Source organism: Microchirus variegatus, assembly GCF_963457635.1.
Source record: "Microchirus variegatus genome assembly, chromosome: 23".
Taxonomy (NCBI): domain Eukaryota; kingdom Metazoa; phylum Chordata; class Actinopteri; order Pleuronectiformes; family Soleidae; genus Microchirus; species Microchirus variegatus.
The window spans coordinates 1822800-1839077 of NC_139824.1; the positions used below are offsets into that span (position 1 = coordinate 1822800).

Below are 16278 nucleotides of genomic sequence, written 5' to 3' on the forward strand. Positions count from 1 at the left end.
TTCATTACCTTGGATGTGGCGAAGAGGACATAATCGCACTCATCGACCTTTACGCGGAAAACCAGATCTAAATCAGCATCGCGTTTGTTTATTATCATGAAGAGTTGTCTCCTGTGGGAGACAACATGTTTCAGCAGGGGCGACTTACAGCCGATACTGATCTTTTTAATAGGGGAGACGATTTTACCGTGCCGTGAGAGTTCCCGTGACAGAAACTCATCGGAGATGAACGGAGGGACGTTGGACAGAATAACCTTTGTGGCAGGTAGTGACAGAGGCTGGACTGGAACGAACGTGTCTTTTAAAGTGATTCCCGTTTCTATGACCCGGTTCGCCTTGTCCACCTGATCTAGAAACAGGAACACCGCACCGTTCATCCGCGCCAGAGACTTAATACTGCTGTGACCCACAATCTCACCCACGGCCAGACCCACATCCTCAATACTGCACTCAAACCCGGCAACAATTTTGATGCCGTGTTTGCGTGTCAGTCGTGACAGGTTGTCACTGCTGACAACCATGTCGGCGTCCGAGACGCCGGCAGCCACGAGGCTGCACACACAAACAAATCACACACTCACACACCGAAACCAACAGTGAACCCCTATAAACACACCTTATACCATTAACTGTGCTACTGTACAATATTACCAGAAAATATTAGAGCTAGAGAGAAATTTGACAGCAAGTCAATTGCACTCTCGCCAGACGCTCCGCACACACTCACTCACTCAGAGAGAGAGAGAGAGTGCGAGAGAAAGAGAGCTCTGCGCTCTTGGTCATTAGTTAATTTACTTATTTGTGTGTAGGTAATATGTTGTGAAATATGTTTATACTTAAATTAACTACACATACAGGTAGTGATTCGTTTTTGTATTTTTAGTTGGATATTGGATGTTAACTGATTGTATTTCTATGTTAAAATGTTCTATTAAAGAAAATATGCAAACATATATATCTTTCTGTATGCTGTAAAGTGGTTTAAAAAATTTAAATTGAAATCGGCTAAAATCGGTATCGGCAGGTCAAACTTCTTGAAAAATCGGAAATCGGAATTTGCCCCAAAATCGGAAATCGGTGCATCCCTACTGTTTACAAAGAAGAGCTACTCATGATTCTAATGAAGTGAGGAATCGGAATGCAAAGACAATTGCACTTTTACTGTGCAAATCAACATCTTTTATAAAAATTCCCCGTTTTACCTGCTGATGTGAAGGGTGTCGACCCTAACGTCATGCATTCTTGATATTCTAAGACATGCTTACTAGGGCTGTCAAAATTGCTCCAAAATGATATTCGAATATTCCCTCTAAATCGGATTTTCACTTTTTTCTCTTGCCACATGATATAAACCTCAAAAAAATTAACGTACCATCTATACAATTTTACTTCTGGACAATCAGTGTAAGATTTTGCAATGATTTCCTTGTCTGGATCTGTGTTCTGTATTTCTATGTTCATTTGCGCATTCGAATTAGATGAGGTCATTTTTCGGATTTTCCCTTTTTTTCTCCTGCCACATGATATAAACCACAAAAAAATTAACGTACCATCTATACAATGTTACTTCTGGACACTCAGTGTAAGATTTTGCAATGATTTCATTGTCTGGATCTGTTTTCTGTATTTCTATGTTCATGTGCGCATTCGAATTAGATAAGGTCATTTTTCGGATTTTCCCTTTTTTTTCTCCTGCCACATGATATAAACCTCAAAAAAATTAACGTACCATCTATACAAGGTTACTTCTGGACACTTAGTGTAAGATTTTGCAATGATTTAATTGTCTGGATCTGTTTTCTGTATTTCTATGTTCATGTGCGCATTCGAATTAGATAAGGTAATTTTTCAGATTTTCCCTTTTTTTCTCCTGCCACATGATATAAACCTCAAAAAAATTAACGTACCATCTATACAATGTTACTTCTGGACACTTAGTGTAAGATTTTGCAATGATTTCATTGTCTGGATCTGTTTTCTGTATTTCTATGTTCATGTGCGCATACGAATTAGATAAGGTAATTTTTCAGATTTTCCCTTTTTTTCTCCTGCCACATGATATAAACCTCAAAAATAAACATAACAACTACACAATGTTACTTCTCGGACACTCAGTGTAAGATTTTGCAATAATTTCATTGTTTAGATGTGTTTGCTGTATTTCTGTATTTATGTGTACATTTCAATGAGATAAGGTCATTTTTGGATTTCAATTTTTTTTCTCCTGCCACATGACATAAAACACATATTTAAATATGTTCACATAGTATTTGCATCACGCATCTGGGGTGCGTTGCATCCGCTGCATCTGGGGGCTTTCAATCAGCCAGAATGTCAGGCGATGACAGTGGACCTAATCACACCTAAGCGTGTGGCTGTAATCCATTGTTCTTTTACCAAGGCCTGTATACAGACAAAAAGCCTGATTTGAGTTTAACCAAACCCTGTTCTCTTTCTTGTTCCTTCGCTCTTGCTTGCTGCTCTTGTTGCTGCTCTGGTTCCTGCTTTTGGGCCCACGGCTCCGGCCGTGGCCTCCAGCATGATGCTCTCCCGTGCTGCACTGTGCCAGTTTCACACTCGCTGCCCGAGTGAAAAACTTGTTTTGCGTATAATCACGCATTCCTCCGGAACGGAGGTGGAGACTGCAGCCGCCAGATTCCATCCCTCCGCCCGTGGGGATGGCACCTCGGCCGACCCATCCCTCCATACCTGACGCCCGAACTGCTTCCACTCAGAGACAAAGAGGATCAACAGCTGTCTGCTGTGAGCCAAATAATGGCCCGTCCACACTCCATGGCTCTAACGAACTGGATCGGACCCATGGACGGACCACACAACATGATATCGGCTTACAGTAAGAGGCAACGTGTTCTGGGCAGAGTTAGATTATGTTTCTGTTTGGTCACTTTTCTTTGTGTTGAACGTGTTGGATTGCGCACCCACTCGCATTTGTGTTATCTTCATAACCACATTTCACGTTTCTTTGTTTACGTTTTGTGTTCGTTATTGTGGTTTTACTGTTGAATGCGGAGCATACACTGCTGCAGCGCTGGTTCTCCCCCGCTGTGAGCGAGCAGACAGATCATGTGGTCAGATAATGGCTGTATAAACGTTATGACTTAAGGACTGAATGAAAGGTCTCACAGGCGCCATCTTGAGTCGAACACGCGCTCCTACAGCCATGCTGTCACTTGTTCGGTCCAAGATCTGTGGCCTGATGTTAATGTGTTTTTGGCGCCATCTTCATTGGTTAAGGCGTGCGTTTACAGTTACTGCTACTGCGCATCCTCCACCATCTTGGTCCCAGAAGGGGGAGTGGCCATCAACCGCATCACTCCGTTCTCTTATCTTATCTCCTCCTGTTTCACGAGCACACACACAGACACACACAAATAAATAAACTGGTGTTTATGTTTTAGATAGCTTGTGTGATAGAAGTAAGATTTATTGATTCAAATTACCAAATTATCATTTATGCTTTAATGTTCATTGACTTAGACCATTCGATTAACCTTGGATATTTAATGTTGATGAATCAAATTGTTTAATTGATTCTTGTTATTTGATTTAATAAATTGTTACTTTTGTTCACTTAAAGGAATGGTCTGTGTCTTTTGTACATGAATATTGTGACAAACGGGGGTTGAGAGAGTCAGTGCTCAGATTCATACCTTCATTACTGTTCAATTGGGATATCTTTGATATAGTTATTTGGTATGTCGGTATATTAAAAGTTCATATCATAAAGAAAATATAAACCGGTATTCGGTGTGAACGTACTGATTGTCAGAAAAGCAAACTCGTTCTGCTCACAGATACCTAGAAGAAATAAATACTTGAGGTGGCACACAGACAGAAAATCTGCTTCCACTTCCATGTTCAAAAAATAAGGTGTGTAGCTGCTAATGTTGTGTCATCACAGCAATTCTGTGGAGGGATTAATAATGACAGTAATCATATAACTCTCTGCAAATTTTCAAACATATAAAAGCTCCCATAGATCCCAATCTCAACCCCAGAAGATGGGCTGTGTTGTGATTGGCCAGCCAAGGAGATCTTTCCCATCTGTCTTGTGATTGGCCAGGTACCTGGAAGTGACGTAATTAGTACGTCAGCTCATGGATGTATAATATGAACTGGATAGAGCTCCGCCCCCTCTGCCTTGAAGACAATTTTTGCATGGTGGCCACTGTGGGTACTGCAACAAAAAATCCCATGGAGCCCAAAAAGCAATTTTCCCATTGACCGCAATAGTAAAAGAGACACGTGTAAAAGTGACACCTCGAGACATGGACACGGGCTTTTATAAATCTTTATATTATGTATTTTTAGTTCATGGAGTTTCATGTTTGAAAAACATTCCTAAAGGCCATAAAAAGCCCAGACAAATCTTATCATCCTATCGTCACAGCTGTGTACGAGCACAGCTAAGCGCGGTCATGTGGCGCTGCTGTCAGAGAACCGTATGAATTAAATTTTTTTAAATCTTATGACGAAGCAGGTTTTAGTTGTTTATTCGTCGCTCATTAACATTTATTTTTAAACGTATTATCGATGTATTAACGAGCTGCTGTGTGGATTCATTGAGGAGAGGAGACTGACATGCTGCACTTTATCACTTTATGACATTCCCGGGGAGGCTGTTTGTCTTATCGTCACTATCGGTTCATGAAGTTAGTGTTAAATGTGATGAACACGCAAATTATAGTTGAATATCAACATGTTGAGTGAAAGAATCGGGAGTTATAAAACTATTTTAACACGTTGTTGTTGTTCCTGATAATAGTTATATAAAGGAAATCAGGCAAAAACACTATTCCTGTAACACATATAAACTAATAGCCACGGTCCTAACCCAAATAAACCACTTTTATTGATCATTTTAATCTTTAACTACGTCATTGTACTTTTCAGCTTATATATGCGCTGGGTGAGCAGCTTCATGGGAATGAACGGAAGCGAAGGGGCGGTGCTCTATCCAGTTCATATTATACATCCATGGCCAGCTCTCAGAAGTGCAGCTCCCCCTCTGGAACGGTGGATGCACTGCAACCCATGATCAAAACATTGTTTAACAAAATTTAAAGGTGCAATATGTAAGAATGTCGCCAAAAATGGTTACTACATTCAAATTCAAAATACTGAGATCTTGAAATACTAAGATTTCGTTTCTGTAACTGGCAACCCATGGACCCAGAGTCAGAAGACACTGTCGCAAGTGAAACACCAGATGTGCCAAACGGAGCAGGAGGATCAGCTGTTCAGGAGACGTCACGATTCCAGGCTTTTTCAGACCCCTTGCAGAGCCCGAGAATACAATAAAACCCAACGTTCTCAGCAGTGGCTGAACTGTTTGTTTTGAAACTTTAGGGCTTCATAAAGATAGATAGATAGATAGATAGATACTTTATTCATCTCACAGAGAAATTCACAGTTCAGCAGCTCCAGAATATGTTACAAGATAGAAACATAAGAGGCATGCAATTATATGTACAGTCTAAATATAAACTGAAACATATGTTATGAAAAATATAAAGACGTTAAAAAGAATGAGATGAACATGTACATGTGTGCGTGCGTGTATGTGTCATGTATGATGTAGATTGAAGAGTCTGATGGCATGGGGGAGGAATGATCTCCTCAGTCTTTCTGTGGAACATGTGTGCTTGCGTGTATATGTCATGTATGATGCAGATTGAAGAGTCTGATGGCATGGGGGAGGAATGATCTCCTCAGTCTATCTGTGGAGCAGGACATTGACAGCAGTCTGTCACTGAAGCTGCTCCTCTGTTTGTGTATGGTGCTGTGTAGTGGATGGTGTGGATTGTCTATGATGGACAGGAGCCTGTTGAGTGTGCGTCGCTCAGCTATGGATGTCAGACTGTCCAGTTCTGTGCCTACGACAGAGCCTGCCTTCCTTATTAGTTTGTCCAGGCGTGAAGCGTCCTTCTTCTTTAGGCTGCCCCCCCAGCACACCACTGAGTACAGGAGGGCACTCGCTACCACAGACTGGTAGAAGGTCTGTAGCAGCTTCCTGCAGACGTTGAAGGATGCCAGCCTTCTGAGGAAGTACAAACGACTCTGTCCTTTCCTGCACAGAGCATCTGTGTTGGTGGTCCAGTCCAGCCTGTCATCCAGCTGTACTCCCAGGTATTTGTAGGTGTGCACCACCTCCACACAGTCCCCCTTGATGAGAACTGGTTCTGGGTGCACCCTGGATCTCCGGAAATCTACAACCATCTCCCTGGTCTTGGTGGTGTTTAGGACCAGATGATTGTTGTCACACCGGATGAGCTCCCTGTACTCATCCTCCTTTCCGCTCTTGATACAGCCAACAATGGCTGTGTCGTCCGCAAATCTCTGCAGATGGCAGAGCTCTGAGTTGTGCTGAAAGTCAGATGTGTACAGGGTAAACAAGACAGGAGAGAGCACAGTCCCCTGTGGCGCCCCCGTGTTGCTGACCACCGTGTCAGACCTGCATTCCCCCAGTCTCACATACTGGGGTCGGCCGGTCAGGTAGTCACTTATCCAGGAAACTAGGTGTGAGCCCACTCCCATCCCAGACAGCTTGTCCCTCAGGAGCAGAGGCTGGATGGTGTTGAAGGCGCTGGAGAAATCCAAAAATGTAATTATCACAGCACCGTTGCCTCTGTCCAGGTGAGAGAGAGATCGGTGTAGCAGGAAGATGATGGCATCTTCCACTCCCACCTTTTCCCGGTAAGCAAACTGTAGGGGGTCAAGGGCGTGGCAGGTCTGTGGCCTGAGGTGATGAAGCACCAGTCTTTCCATGGTCTTCATCACGTCTGACGTCAGGGCCACAGGTCTGAAGTCGTTCATCTCTCCAGGATGGGGTTTCTTTGGGACTGGGATGATGCACGATGTCTTCCACTGCTGGGGAACCTTCCCCAGTCCCAGGCTCAGGTTGAAGATGTGCTGAAGGGGGTGACCCAGTTCCCGCGCACAGGCCTTCAGTAGTCAAGGCGACACTCCATCTGGACCTGCAGCTTTGTTAGGGCGCAGCCTCCTCAGCTCTCCATATACCTGAGCTGCTGTGATCGTTGGTGGTGTGGTGGGGGGTTGGGAGTTGTCCTCATCTGTGTTTGTGGAGGCTTGTGTGAGTTGGGGGGTGAGGTGATGGGTGAGGGCAGCTGCATTCAGATGTGTGAATGGGATGGGGTGATCAAACCTGTTAAAGAACTGGTTTAACTGGTTTGGCCTTCCCACATCGCTCTCCATGGGGGGTTTTCTCTTGGAGCTGCAGCCAGTGATTGTCTTCATGCCCTCCCACACCTCCCTCATGTTGTTTTCCTGCATCTTTTGTTCTATCTTCCTCCTGTACTGCTCCTTCGCCTCTCTGAGCTGGACTCTGAGTTCCTTCTGTATCCGCTTGAGCTCCTGGGTGTCACCATCCTTGAAGGCCCTCTTTTTCTGGTTCAGAAGACCCTTGATGTTGCTTGTAATCCAGGGCTTGTTGTTAGCAAAGCAGCGTACAGTTCTTACTGGAACAACAACGTCCATACAGAAGTTGATATACTCAGTTGTGCAGTCAACCACCGCCTCAATGTTCTCATTGTGGGATCCATGCAAAGCATCCCAGTCTGTGGTCTCAAAGCAGTCCTGTAGGGCCAGTTCAGCCTCAGGAGACCACTTTCTGAATGAGCGTGTGACTGTAGGCAGCCTCCTCACTCTTTGGATGTAGTGAGGTTTTAACAGGACCAGATTGTGATCAGCTTTCCCCAGTGCAGGCAGGGGGGTGGTTGTGTATGCATCCTTCAGGTTTGCATACATCAGATCTAAAGTCCTATTCCCCCTGGTGTTACAGTCCACGTACTGGTGGAAAGCAGTCAGTGTTTTGTCCAGAGTAACATGATTAAAGTCCCCAGAGATCAACACAAGAGCCTCTGGATGCTGTGTTTGTAGTTTAGCCACAGCGCTGTGGATGACGTCACACGCAGCCTCCGCGTCTGCCCGTGGAGGAATGTAAACAATGACCACAATGGCGTGGCTGAACTCTCTGGGCAGGTAATATGGTCTTAAACTTACCGCCAGGAGTTCAACGTCCCTGCAGCAGGTGGAGATTTTAATCCTCACATGTCCAGGATTGCACCAGCGTTTGTTTACATACAGCGCGAGTCCCCCTCCTTTGCGCTTTCCACAGGCTCTTGTGTCTCTGTCCGCTCTGACTGTGCTGAACTCCGGTAGCTCCACGTTAGCGTCTGGGATGCTGTCCGTTAGCCACGTTTCAGTTAAGCACAGTAAACTGCACTCCCTGTAGATCTTGATGTTCTTTGTCAGCGCAGCCAGTTCGTCAATCTTATTCGGTAGTGAGTTCACATTCCCCATGATCATAGAAGGTACCGGAGGCTTGAATCTCCACTTCTTAGCTAGCCGCCTAGCTTTTAGCCTAGCGCCGGCTCTGCAGCCTCGGTACGGCTTCCTCACGTCCACAGGTAAACACGGAGTCACACCGATGCGGGACTTTGCTCTCAGAGTGTGCAAAAAGTTGCTCGAATACACGAGTCTCGGCGTAGAATAGTCCGTATCCATGGGATATACTAATAATAGTTTCAGTAGAAACCAAGAAAATTACCTTCAAGGTAGAAATAAAGAAATTTAAAGTGAAACACCCGGAGCTGCTAGAAAGGCTGCCACTCGCGTCGGCGCCGGAAGCACAGACAAGGAGGTAGTGGCGCAGATACTGTACACAAGCATACAAAACAGCATTAATTGGAACTTCTGATCTATGTGAGCTTTAATTATTTGTGAGTTGCCTTTTTTCCCCAAATACATTTGTCATCTTTGGTCATAACTATGGAGAGAAATGTGTTCCTTTATTATTAAATAAAATACAATAGATTTTAAACCAAAAAAGAGCGATTGGCAATCAAAACATTTTTTTTGAGATCAAAACAGAACAGGTTGCAATTGAAAAAAAAATAAAAAATATGAGAGAACACATTTCTTCAAATTCAATCAAAACTAATGTTTGCATGTTGCACCTTCAGGCAGGTCTCGGACCGGTTGATTTGGTGCACACCAAAGTACCGAGATTAAATTCACAAGCACAGACGGGTGTTTGGCCTCATTACTGTCAGAGCTGCCCCAGCAGGATTCCACAGGCACAAAATGGCAGACTTATGTGCTAAGTGGTTTATGTAGCAATGTGGTGAAGATCAGTAAGAACACACTAATAACTCAAAAATGTCTCTCTCTATCTCTCTCTCCAGAAACCAGCAAACATCCTGGTGATGGGGGAGGGTCTCGAACGAGAAAGAGTTAAAATCGGTGAGTCAGACTGAAGATAAAAAAGATAAGTTTTAATAGTGGCGGAATTATCATCATGACAGTGGATCAATGAGTCTGTTAACTTGTTGGATTGTGTGACAGCAGCAGTGATTAACTTTGTGTCTGTGAAGTCAGATTAGTGCTGTTACATAAATCAGCTGACTGGACCGCTGCTGAAGGGTAATGCTGCAGTGCTGGAGTCTATTTTTAACATTTGTTCTCCTATTAATAGTATTCAAGGATTCAAGGTTTTAGGGATTCAAGGTTTTTTATTTGTCACATGTTGACGGTCACAAAATAACACACAGTGAAATGTTGCGAGTCGCTCTGATGCTCAACATTTACTTAAATTTAACTTAAATATGGTAACAATATTAAATATAAATAGAATGTGTAAATAAAGTGACAGGAAAAATGACAGTGGTGCTAAAGTGCAGTATAGCAGTAGTGAAAATTGTCCATAGTTATATTTATAGTTATCGGGTGAACGGCATGTCCTGGTTGAGGAGCCTTATGCTGTGGGGAAAAAAACTCCTCCTCAGTCTTTCTGTACGGGTTGTCAGGTTGCAGAACCATTTGCCTGTTTCGCAGCTTGAACAGTTTGTTGCTGGGGTGGGAAGTGTCCTTAAGGATCTTGGTGACTCTGCTCCAGCAGTGTCTGGTGAAAGTGTCCTGCAAAGAGGACAGATCTGAGCCGATGCAGCGCTCGGCTGCTTTCACCATCTGCACAGCTGGGTGTTCAGTCCTAGGTCCCTCAATTTGTTGATCAGTCTTAGCGGAATCACTGTGTTGAAAGCTGAGCTATAGTCAATAAACAGCAGTCTCACATAATTCCTACTCCTACTGTCAACATGCGTGAGGGTGGTGTGCAGAATGTGGGTGATGGCGTCCTCGGGTGGATCTGTTTGGGCGGTAAGCGGTAACTGCAGAGGGTTGATGGAGCTGGGAGTGTAGGAGCAGAAGGAGTCGTTTAAAAGCCTCTCAAACACCTTCATGACTACTCATGTAAGTGCCACAGGTCTATAGTCATTCAGGCTGGAAGGCTTGTGGCATGTTGGGCCCAGCCATGGTCATCTGTTGAGGCGTACTGGAAGTCATAAAGCCTGGTGAAAAGTTTGGGGGCGTAAAAAGGGCTGATGGTTGAGAACAAAGGAACAGACCACCCCACCAGGGGTCCAGTCTGTGAGGGACCCCCTCCCCACTAGCCAGGGCGGCAAATGACGTCCACGGCAGGCAGCCGTTCACCCATTGGTGGACACCACAGGATGCCACGCCCCCTAGGCAAAGGTAACAAAACAATGCGAACCCCCAGAGTTCGGTCTCTTCACCATAGCTCTCAGCGAGAGAGGACATATGTGTTTAAGAAGAGGAAAACATCAAAGAACTCCATTCTTGCTGGCCAAGCTGTGAAGGTTCTTTCTTTGTTCACTCCTACCCCATTTTTGGTTTTTCCCTTTTTGTTTTTCTTTTTATTCAACGAGACGCCCGCTCCCGTTCTCTGAACAAGTTACAGCCGTCTCGTCTCACACACGGCTGTAACTTGTGTAGAATAATACCTGTGAACTAAGCTAGCGGACCGTTTAGCGGAAGCGGCGCCGTCCGCCCAGCTGATTATTGTATTATTCTTCGTGCCTTTCGCTCCGTGCGCAGCGCCAGCAGCGATCGTAATAGAAGCTTAATTTGACCGGTAAGAAGACAGGCTCACGAGATTAAAACTCGCTAATCTGTGTGGTCGAATTAGGTTTCTATTACTCCTCACTTGTCTCCCCTTTTTGTACTGTGATTTGTCCTCGTGTATCGCGATCCTGTGTCCTCAACACAGCCCGCGATCACTCATTGAGAGGAAACTTCCGTGATCTGTAAGAACCACCGGATAAACTGTGTGATTACAGAAGTTTCTGATCAGACTCGTTCCTTTGTCTATTTCACTTCTTGCCGCCATTACCTTTAAATTTTCCACGTCACTGCTGACTTCATTTCCTCCTTCAACTCTCCTCTTTTACTCAGCACTTCCGCTGGTGAAAGACGGAAGAGCGGAGTAAAGAAATCAGAGCGCGAGTGCCATCTCGCCTCGCCTCACGGTAACAGCGAGTGACGCCATTTTCACGTGACGTAACTTTTGGTAACCCGGAAGTGGGAGGCGCGTCGTCGTGACAACCGTCACGTCAGAGACCCCTCCTTCTTTTACCTTTTGGCTTTGTTTGTTGCTTCCTGTTTTACTTTGGCTTTGTTTCGTTCACTTCCTGTTACCTGCTGCCAAAGTGACACGCCCCCCTTTTCACACACACACACACGCACACACACACATTCCTGGACTCAGATCCATACTCCCTTTTTACTTTATTTTACTTTCTTTCTTTTATATTGAAACGTTTTTACCAGCAGTTATTCTAGATTAAGGGATTGATGTTTGTTGCTGTTATTGATTAATTTTAATGCTTTAATAAATGTTGAACCTTTACTTTAAAGTACCGTTTCTGTCTTTTGTGCTTGCTTGTTTGTAACAAAGGGTAATTGAAAGAAGCCAGTGTACGATCTCACACCTTCTTTGTTATTTATTAAAAAATATTAATATACTTATTATTAATTAGTTATAACTGATAGTCAAGAGACACTTGAAGGTTGTAAAGTGACAGTTTCTCTGTCATTCTCCTCACGCTAAGAGAAGTGGTGCCCCGTTTTTAAGAAATTAATAACAAAATGAATTATTAAAAATAATTAATCATTTGTGTTAATATTTTACCACCAATTACTAAGTTGAATCACAACAGGCACAATGGTGGATTTTTTGACGCATGCAGGGACCATGGAACGAGCTAGAGACTCATTAAAGATGTCAGTGAAGACACCAGTCAGCTGATCTGCGCAGCTTTTCAGGACACGCCCCGAAAACCAGTCAGGGCCAGCTGATTTCCTGATGGTCACCCATTTCAGAGCCCTGCGTACCTCCTGTGCCATCACGGACACCGTTGTCGTTTCAATGACGTCATCTGCATGCGCCGGCGAGTTGTCGTCCATTCTGTCCTTGAACTGGGCATAGAAAGTGTTCAATTCATCGGCGAACGCAGAATCTGCATTTAGAATGACTGTGTTCTTCCCTCTTTAGTCTGTTATGGTGCGCAGTCCTTGCCATAGGCGACGGGAGTCTCCGAGGTGGAAGTGAGACTCTACCTGCTTCCGGTAACGGCATTTAGCGTCCTTCACAGCTAGACGAACTCCATAGGATTTCTCCTTATACAGGCTCATGTCGCCAATCTGGATGCTCTCTCTGAATGCCGCTGTTCGGGCGTTTACCGCTTCCCGGACGGATCGATCGACCCATGGCTTCTGGTTCGGGAATGTCCTGATGGTGACGGTGGGGATGATCTGGTCCGCTAGCACGCTAATGAAGCTGTTGGCTACATCCGTAAACTCACGACATCATCTGAGCTGTGCCGGAGCATTTCCCAGTCTACGTTAGTGAGCATGCGTCCTGCAGCTCGGCCTCTGATTGGACAGACCAGCGCTTCACTTCATGTGGGAGTGAAGCGCACGGACTTTCTCGTGCCACCCTTTGTTTATATTCCGGGATCAGAGAGATGAAGCTCTTTCCGAGTCCCAGCTGCAGGACTGGCTTGTATCCCTGCTTAAACTGGGTGTAGCAGTGATCCAGAGTATTGTTCCCTCTCGTAGGGCAGGTTACATGCTGGTGGAAGTTCGGCATAACCTGCCTGAGCTTTGCCTTATCAAAGTCTCCCATGAAAACAAAGGCAGCATCTGGGTGGTTGTGTTGATGTTCCCTAATCATGTCATGCAGTGCAGCTGAAGCGATCCCTGTGCTCGCCGCGTGACCGATGAAAACTCACGGGGGAGTTAGAATGGCCGACACATGATGTAGAGGTGTTCCAGATGGGGAGAGCAGGAGCGGCAATCGACATGCGCGCACCTCGACAAAAAAATTAAAAGTAAAAAAAGTTGAAGTGTCACAAACACGTAAATTTCACAACCACGTCTCCAAGCGTGTGTGTGCGTGCAGTGCGAATGAGGTTGCGCTTAAGTTTAGGACGGGGTGGGGGACATAAAAGCGCTACACAAATGAAGACAGTAATGCAGCAGCAAAAAAAAAAAAAAAAAAGTCGACAAAAAATTTGACACGTGGACCTCGACAATCGACTCTAAAAATTTGTGAAATTCCCTTCCCTAGTGGATATATTCCTGGACATGAAGCAGACTCCACCACCTTTGGATTTACCGCTGTCCGCAGTTCTGTCTGCTCGGTGCACAGAGAAGGAGTCTGAGGGCCTCACAGCGTGGTCAGGGACTGCAGGGGTCAGCCATGTTTCAGAGAAACAAAGAAGGTTGCAGTCTCTGATGTCACGCTGGAACTTAACTCTGGCCATGAGGTCGTCCACTTAGCTCTCCAGCAACTGGACATTGGCAAGTAAGATGCTGGGGAGTGGTGGTCCATGTGGTCTCTCCTTCAGTCTGAGCCGTAGTCCAGCACGTTTCCCACTGCACTTTTTTGAAAGTGCCACGATGAATCAGCTGGGGAACTCTCCAAAAAAGGATGAAGAACAACTGTGTGTTTAAGATGAGCCATCACTGCAAAACTAGAGTGTCTATCGAAGACAAAAGAGAAAAAAAAGCACAAGAAGACTATTGTGCTGTAGCTAATGTTCCTAAAGAAAACTCAGACTAAGTGGCGTCTCTCTCTCTTTCTCTCTCTCGATGTTTGTCAGACATTTGGGCAATTGGCTGCATCTTTGCGGAGCTGCAAACATCTGAGCCCATCTTTCACTGTCGCCAAGAAGACATCAAGACAAGTAACCCCTTCCATCACGACCAGCTGGACAGGATATTCAGTGTTATGGGTTTCCCTGCAGGTTTGCACAAAACACACACAACTACAGCACATCTGCAAACACAATCAATCAATCAATCTTTATTTGTATAGCCCGCAGCTTACAAAACATCGTTTGTCTCACGGGACTTCACAGGGTTGGTAACATCCTCTGTCGAAGGTACCAGGGTAAGGAAAAACTACCAGGGAAAAAACCCTTATAACAGGGAAAAAAGGTAAAAAACCTTAGGGAGAACCACAGGTGAGGGATCCATCTACTGCACGTCTGTCCGTGCAGTAGATGTTACCCAAAACATACAATACATAATAACAAAGAATAAAAAGTGAAAAGTCTTTAAATGCACGGATCCATCTGGATCACTGGGTTTGTCACAGCCTGTAGTGAAGGCTGTTGTGGTCAGAGATTTGGGGATAACGGAGTCCTCGTTCCTGTCCTGACCTCATGTCGTTCACTCATGTCAGCAGAACTGTAAGAGATTAAAAATCAGTTAGAGATGCGCTACATGTGGATTTATGTGCTATAGCTCATGGGGGGACATCTGGTAAGTGGTGAAGGTTGAGAAATCAAGGACGGGGTAGAGAAAGTGCGCCTCGTGCAAAGTCTGTGTGCTCATTCTAAGTGCATGATGGGAAATTCCCCCAGCAGTCTAAGCCTATGGCGGCATAAGATAGACTATTCTAATCAGGACATACCTGATCTTGTCATGGTGTCGCAGGAAACGGGACCCAAAAAATATAACTCAGACAGCCAGGTAAAAGTCAAAACAAAAGGGATTTATTCCCACACCAGAGGTGTTAAACAAAAATGAGATAAACAGGCTTACAAAAGGAAACAAAAGACGCCAAGAAAAAAGTCTGGGTTGAGCAGGTCTTAGCACTGCAAAAACAAAACCAAAAAAACAAAAGTGAGGCACTTGCTTGAAAAAACTTGATCAAACAAAACTACACAGAAGACTAGAGAACAATTCCTATAGGGAGCAAACAAAGTGACGCTTTCTCTCTCTCTGCACAAACAACGATCTGACACAGTCTGGGGTAACAGGTGCACTTAAATAGTGGTAGCTAAATTAACAATAAGGTGCAGCTGTGCAGGTGGATCAGAGCTGCTGCTGCTGCCACTCCCACACCCTCAGTCACAGTACACCCCCCTCAACGGCAACTCCAGGCGTCCTACCAGGCTTCTCTGGGTGCAGGCGGTGGAACTCCCTGACCAACTGTTGATCCAGAATGGCCGACTGAGGGACCCAGGAGCGCTCCTCCGGACCGTATCCCTCCCAGTCTACCAGATACTGGAGGCCCCTCCCCCTACGTCGAACGTCCAGAAGGCTCCGTACGGTGTAGGCTAGAAGCTCGTCGATGACCCGGGCGGGCGGTGTGGGGCGTGGCCAGAGGGCAAAGAGGACTGCTGGCAACCGGTTTAAGCTGGGACACATGGAATGATGGATGGATTCTAAGGGAATTGGGAAGTTTTAATTGAACAACAGATGGGTTGATGGTTTCCAGGATGGGAAAAGGGCCCAGAAATCGGGGGGATAGCTTCCTAGACGTGGCCTTAAGAGTAATGTTTTTTGAGGATAACCAAACTGACTGTCCTGGTTGGTAGGCAGGTGCTGGGATGCGGCGCTTATCAGCCAACCTTTTATTGCCCTCTGCTGTCCTCAGCAGAGGGCAATAAAAGTCTCCCTCCAAACCTTTCGGCAACGTCGCAGGTGGTGTTGAACCGACGGAACCGCCAGCTCGATCTCTTGGGATGGAAACAGTGGTGGTTGCAGAACTGGTCAGGGAGTTGTGGGCGTACTCCACCCAGGGCAGGTGAGAGCTCCAGGATGATGGGTTGGTCTCAATCATACATCTGAGGGCCGCCTCCAAGTCCTGATTACCCTCTCCGACTGGCCATTGGTCTGGGGATGGAACACTGAGGGGAGACTGACTGAGGGGGCCTCGGTCAGAGACAACGTCAGAAGGGATACCATGCAGCCTGAAAACCTGAGAGACCATTATCTCTGCCGTCTCCTGGGCCGTAGGGAGTTTCGGCAGAGCTATAAAATGCACGGCTTTAGAAAAGCGGTCCACTACCGTTAGGACCACTGTGTTACCATTAGCAGGAGGTAAGCCGGTAACGAAGTCTAGCGCAATGTGAGACCACGGTCGAT

At 45.5% G+C, this 16278-nt stretch overlaps 1 protein-coding gene across 1 annotated transcript in view; it reads left to right on the forward strand.

The window, feature by feature from the left end:
* LOC310943662 (cyclin-dependent kinase 19-like) overlaps positions 1–14864 on the forward strand; it is a gene marked incomplete at both ends in the record, with an annotated part of 127511 nt that extends 112647 nt beyond the window's left edge. The window contains 3 exon segments of the mRNA XM_083909298.1: positions 9228–9285; positions 14004–14147; positions 14842–14864. Of these exon segments, the coding sequence (XP_083765424.1) occupies positions 9228–9285; positions 14004–14147; positions 14842–14864 (225 nt within the window).
* Positions 14865–16278: the final 1414 nt, after the last annotated feature.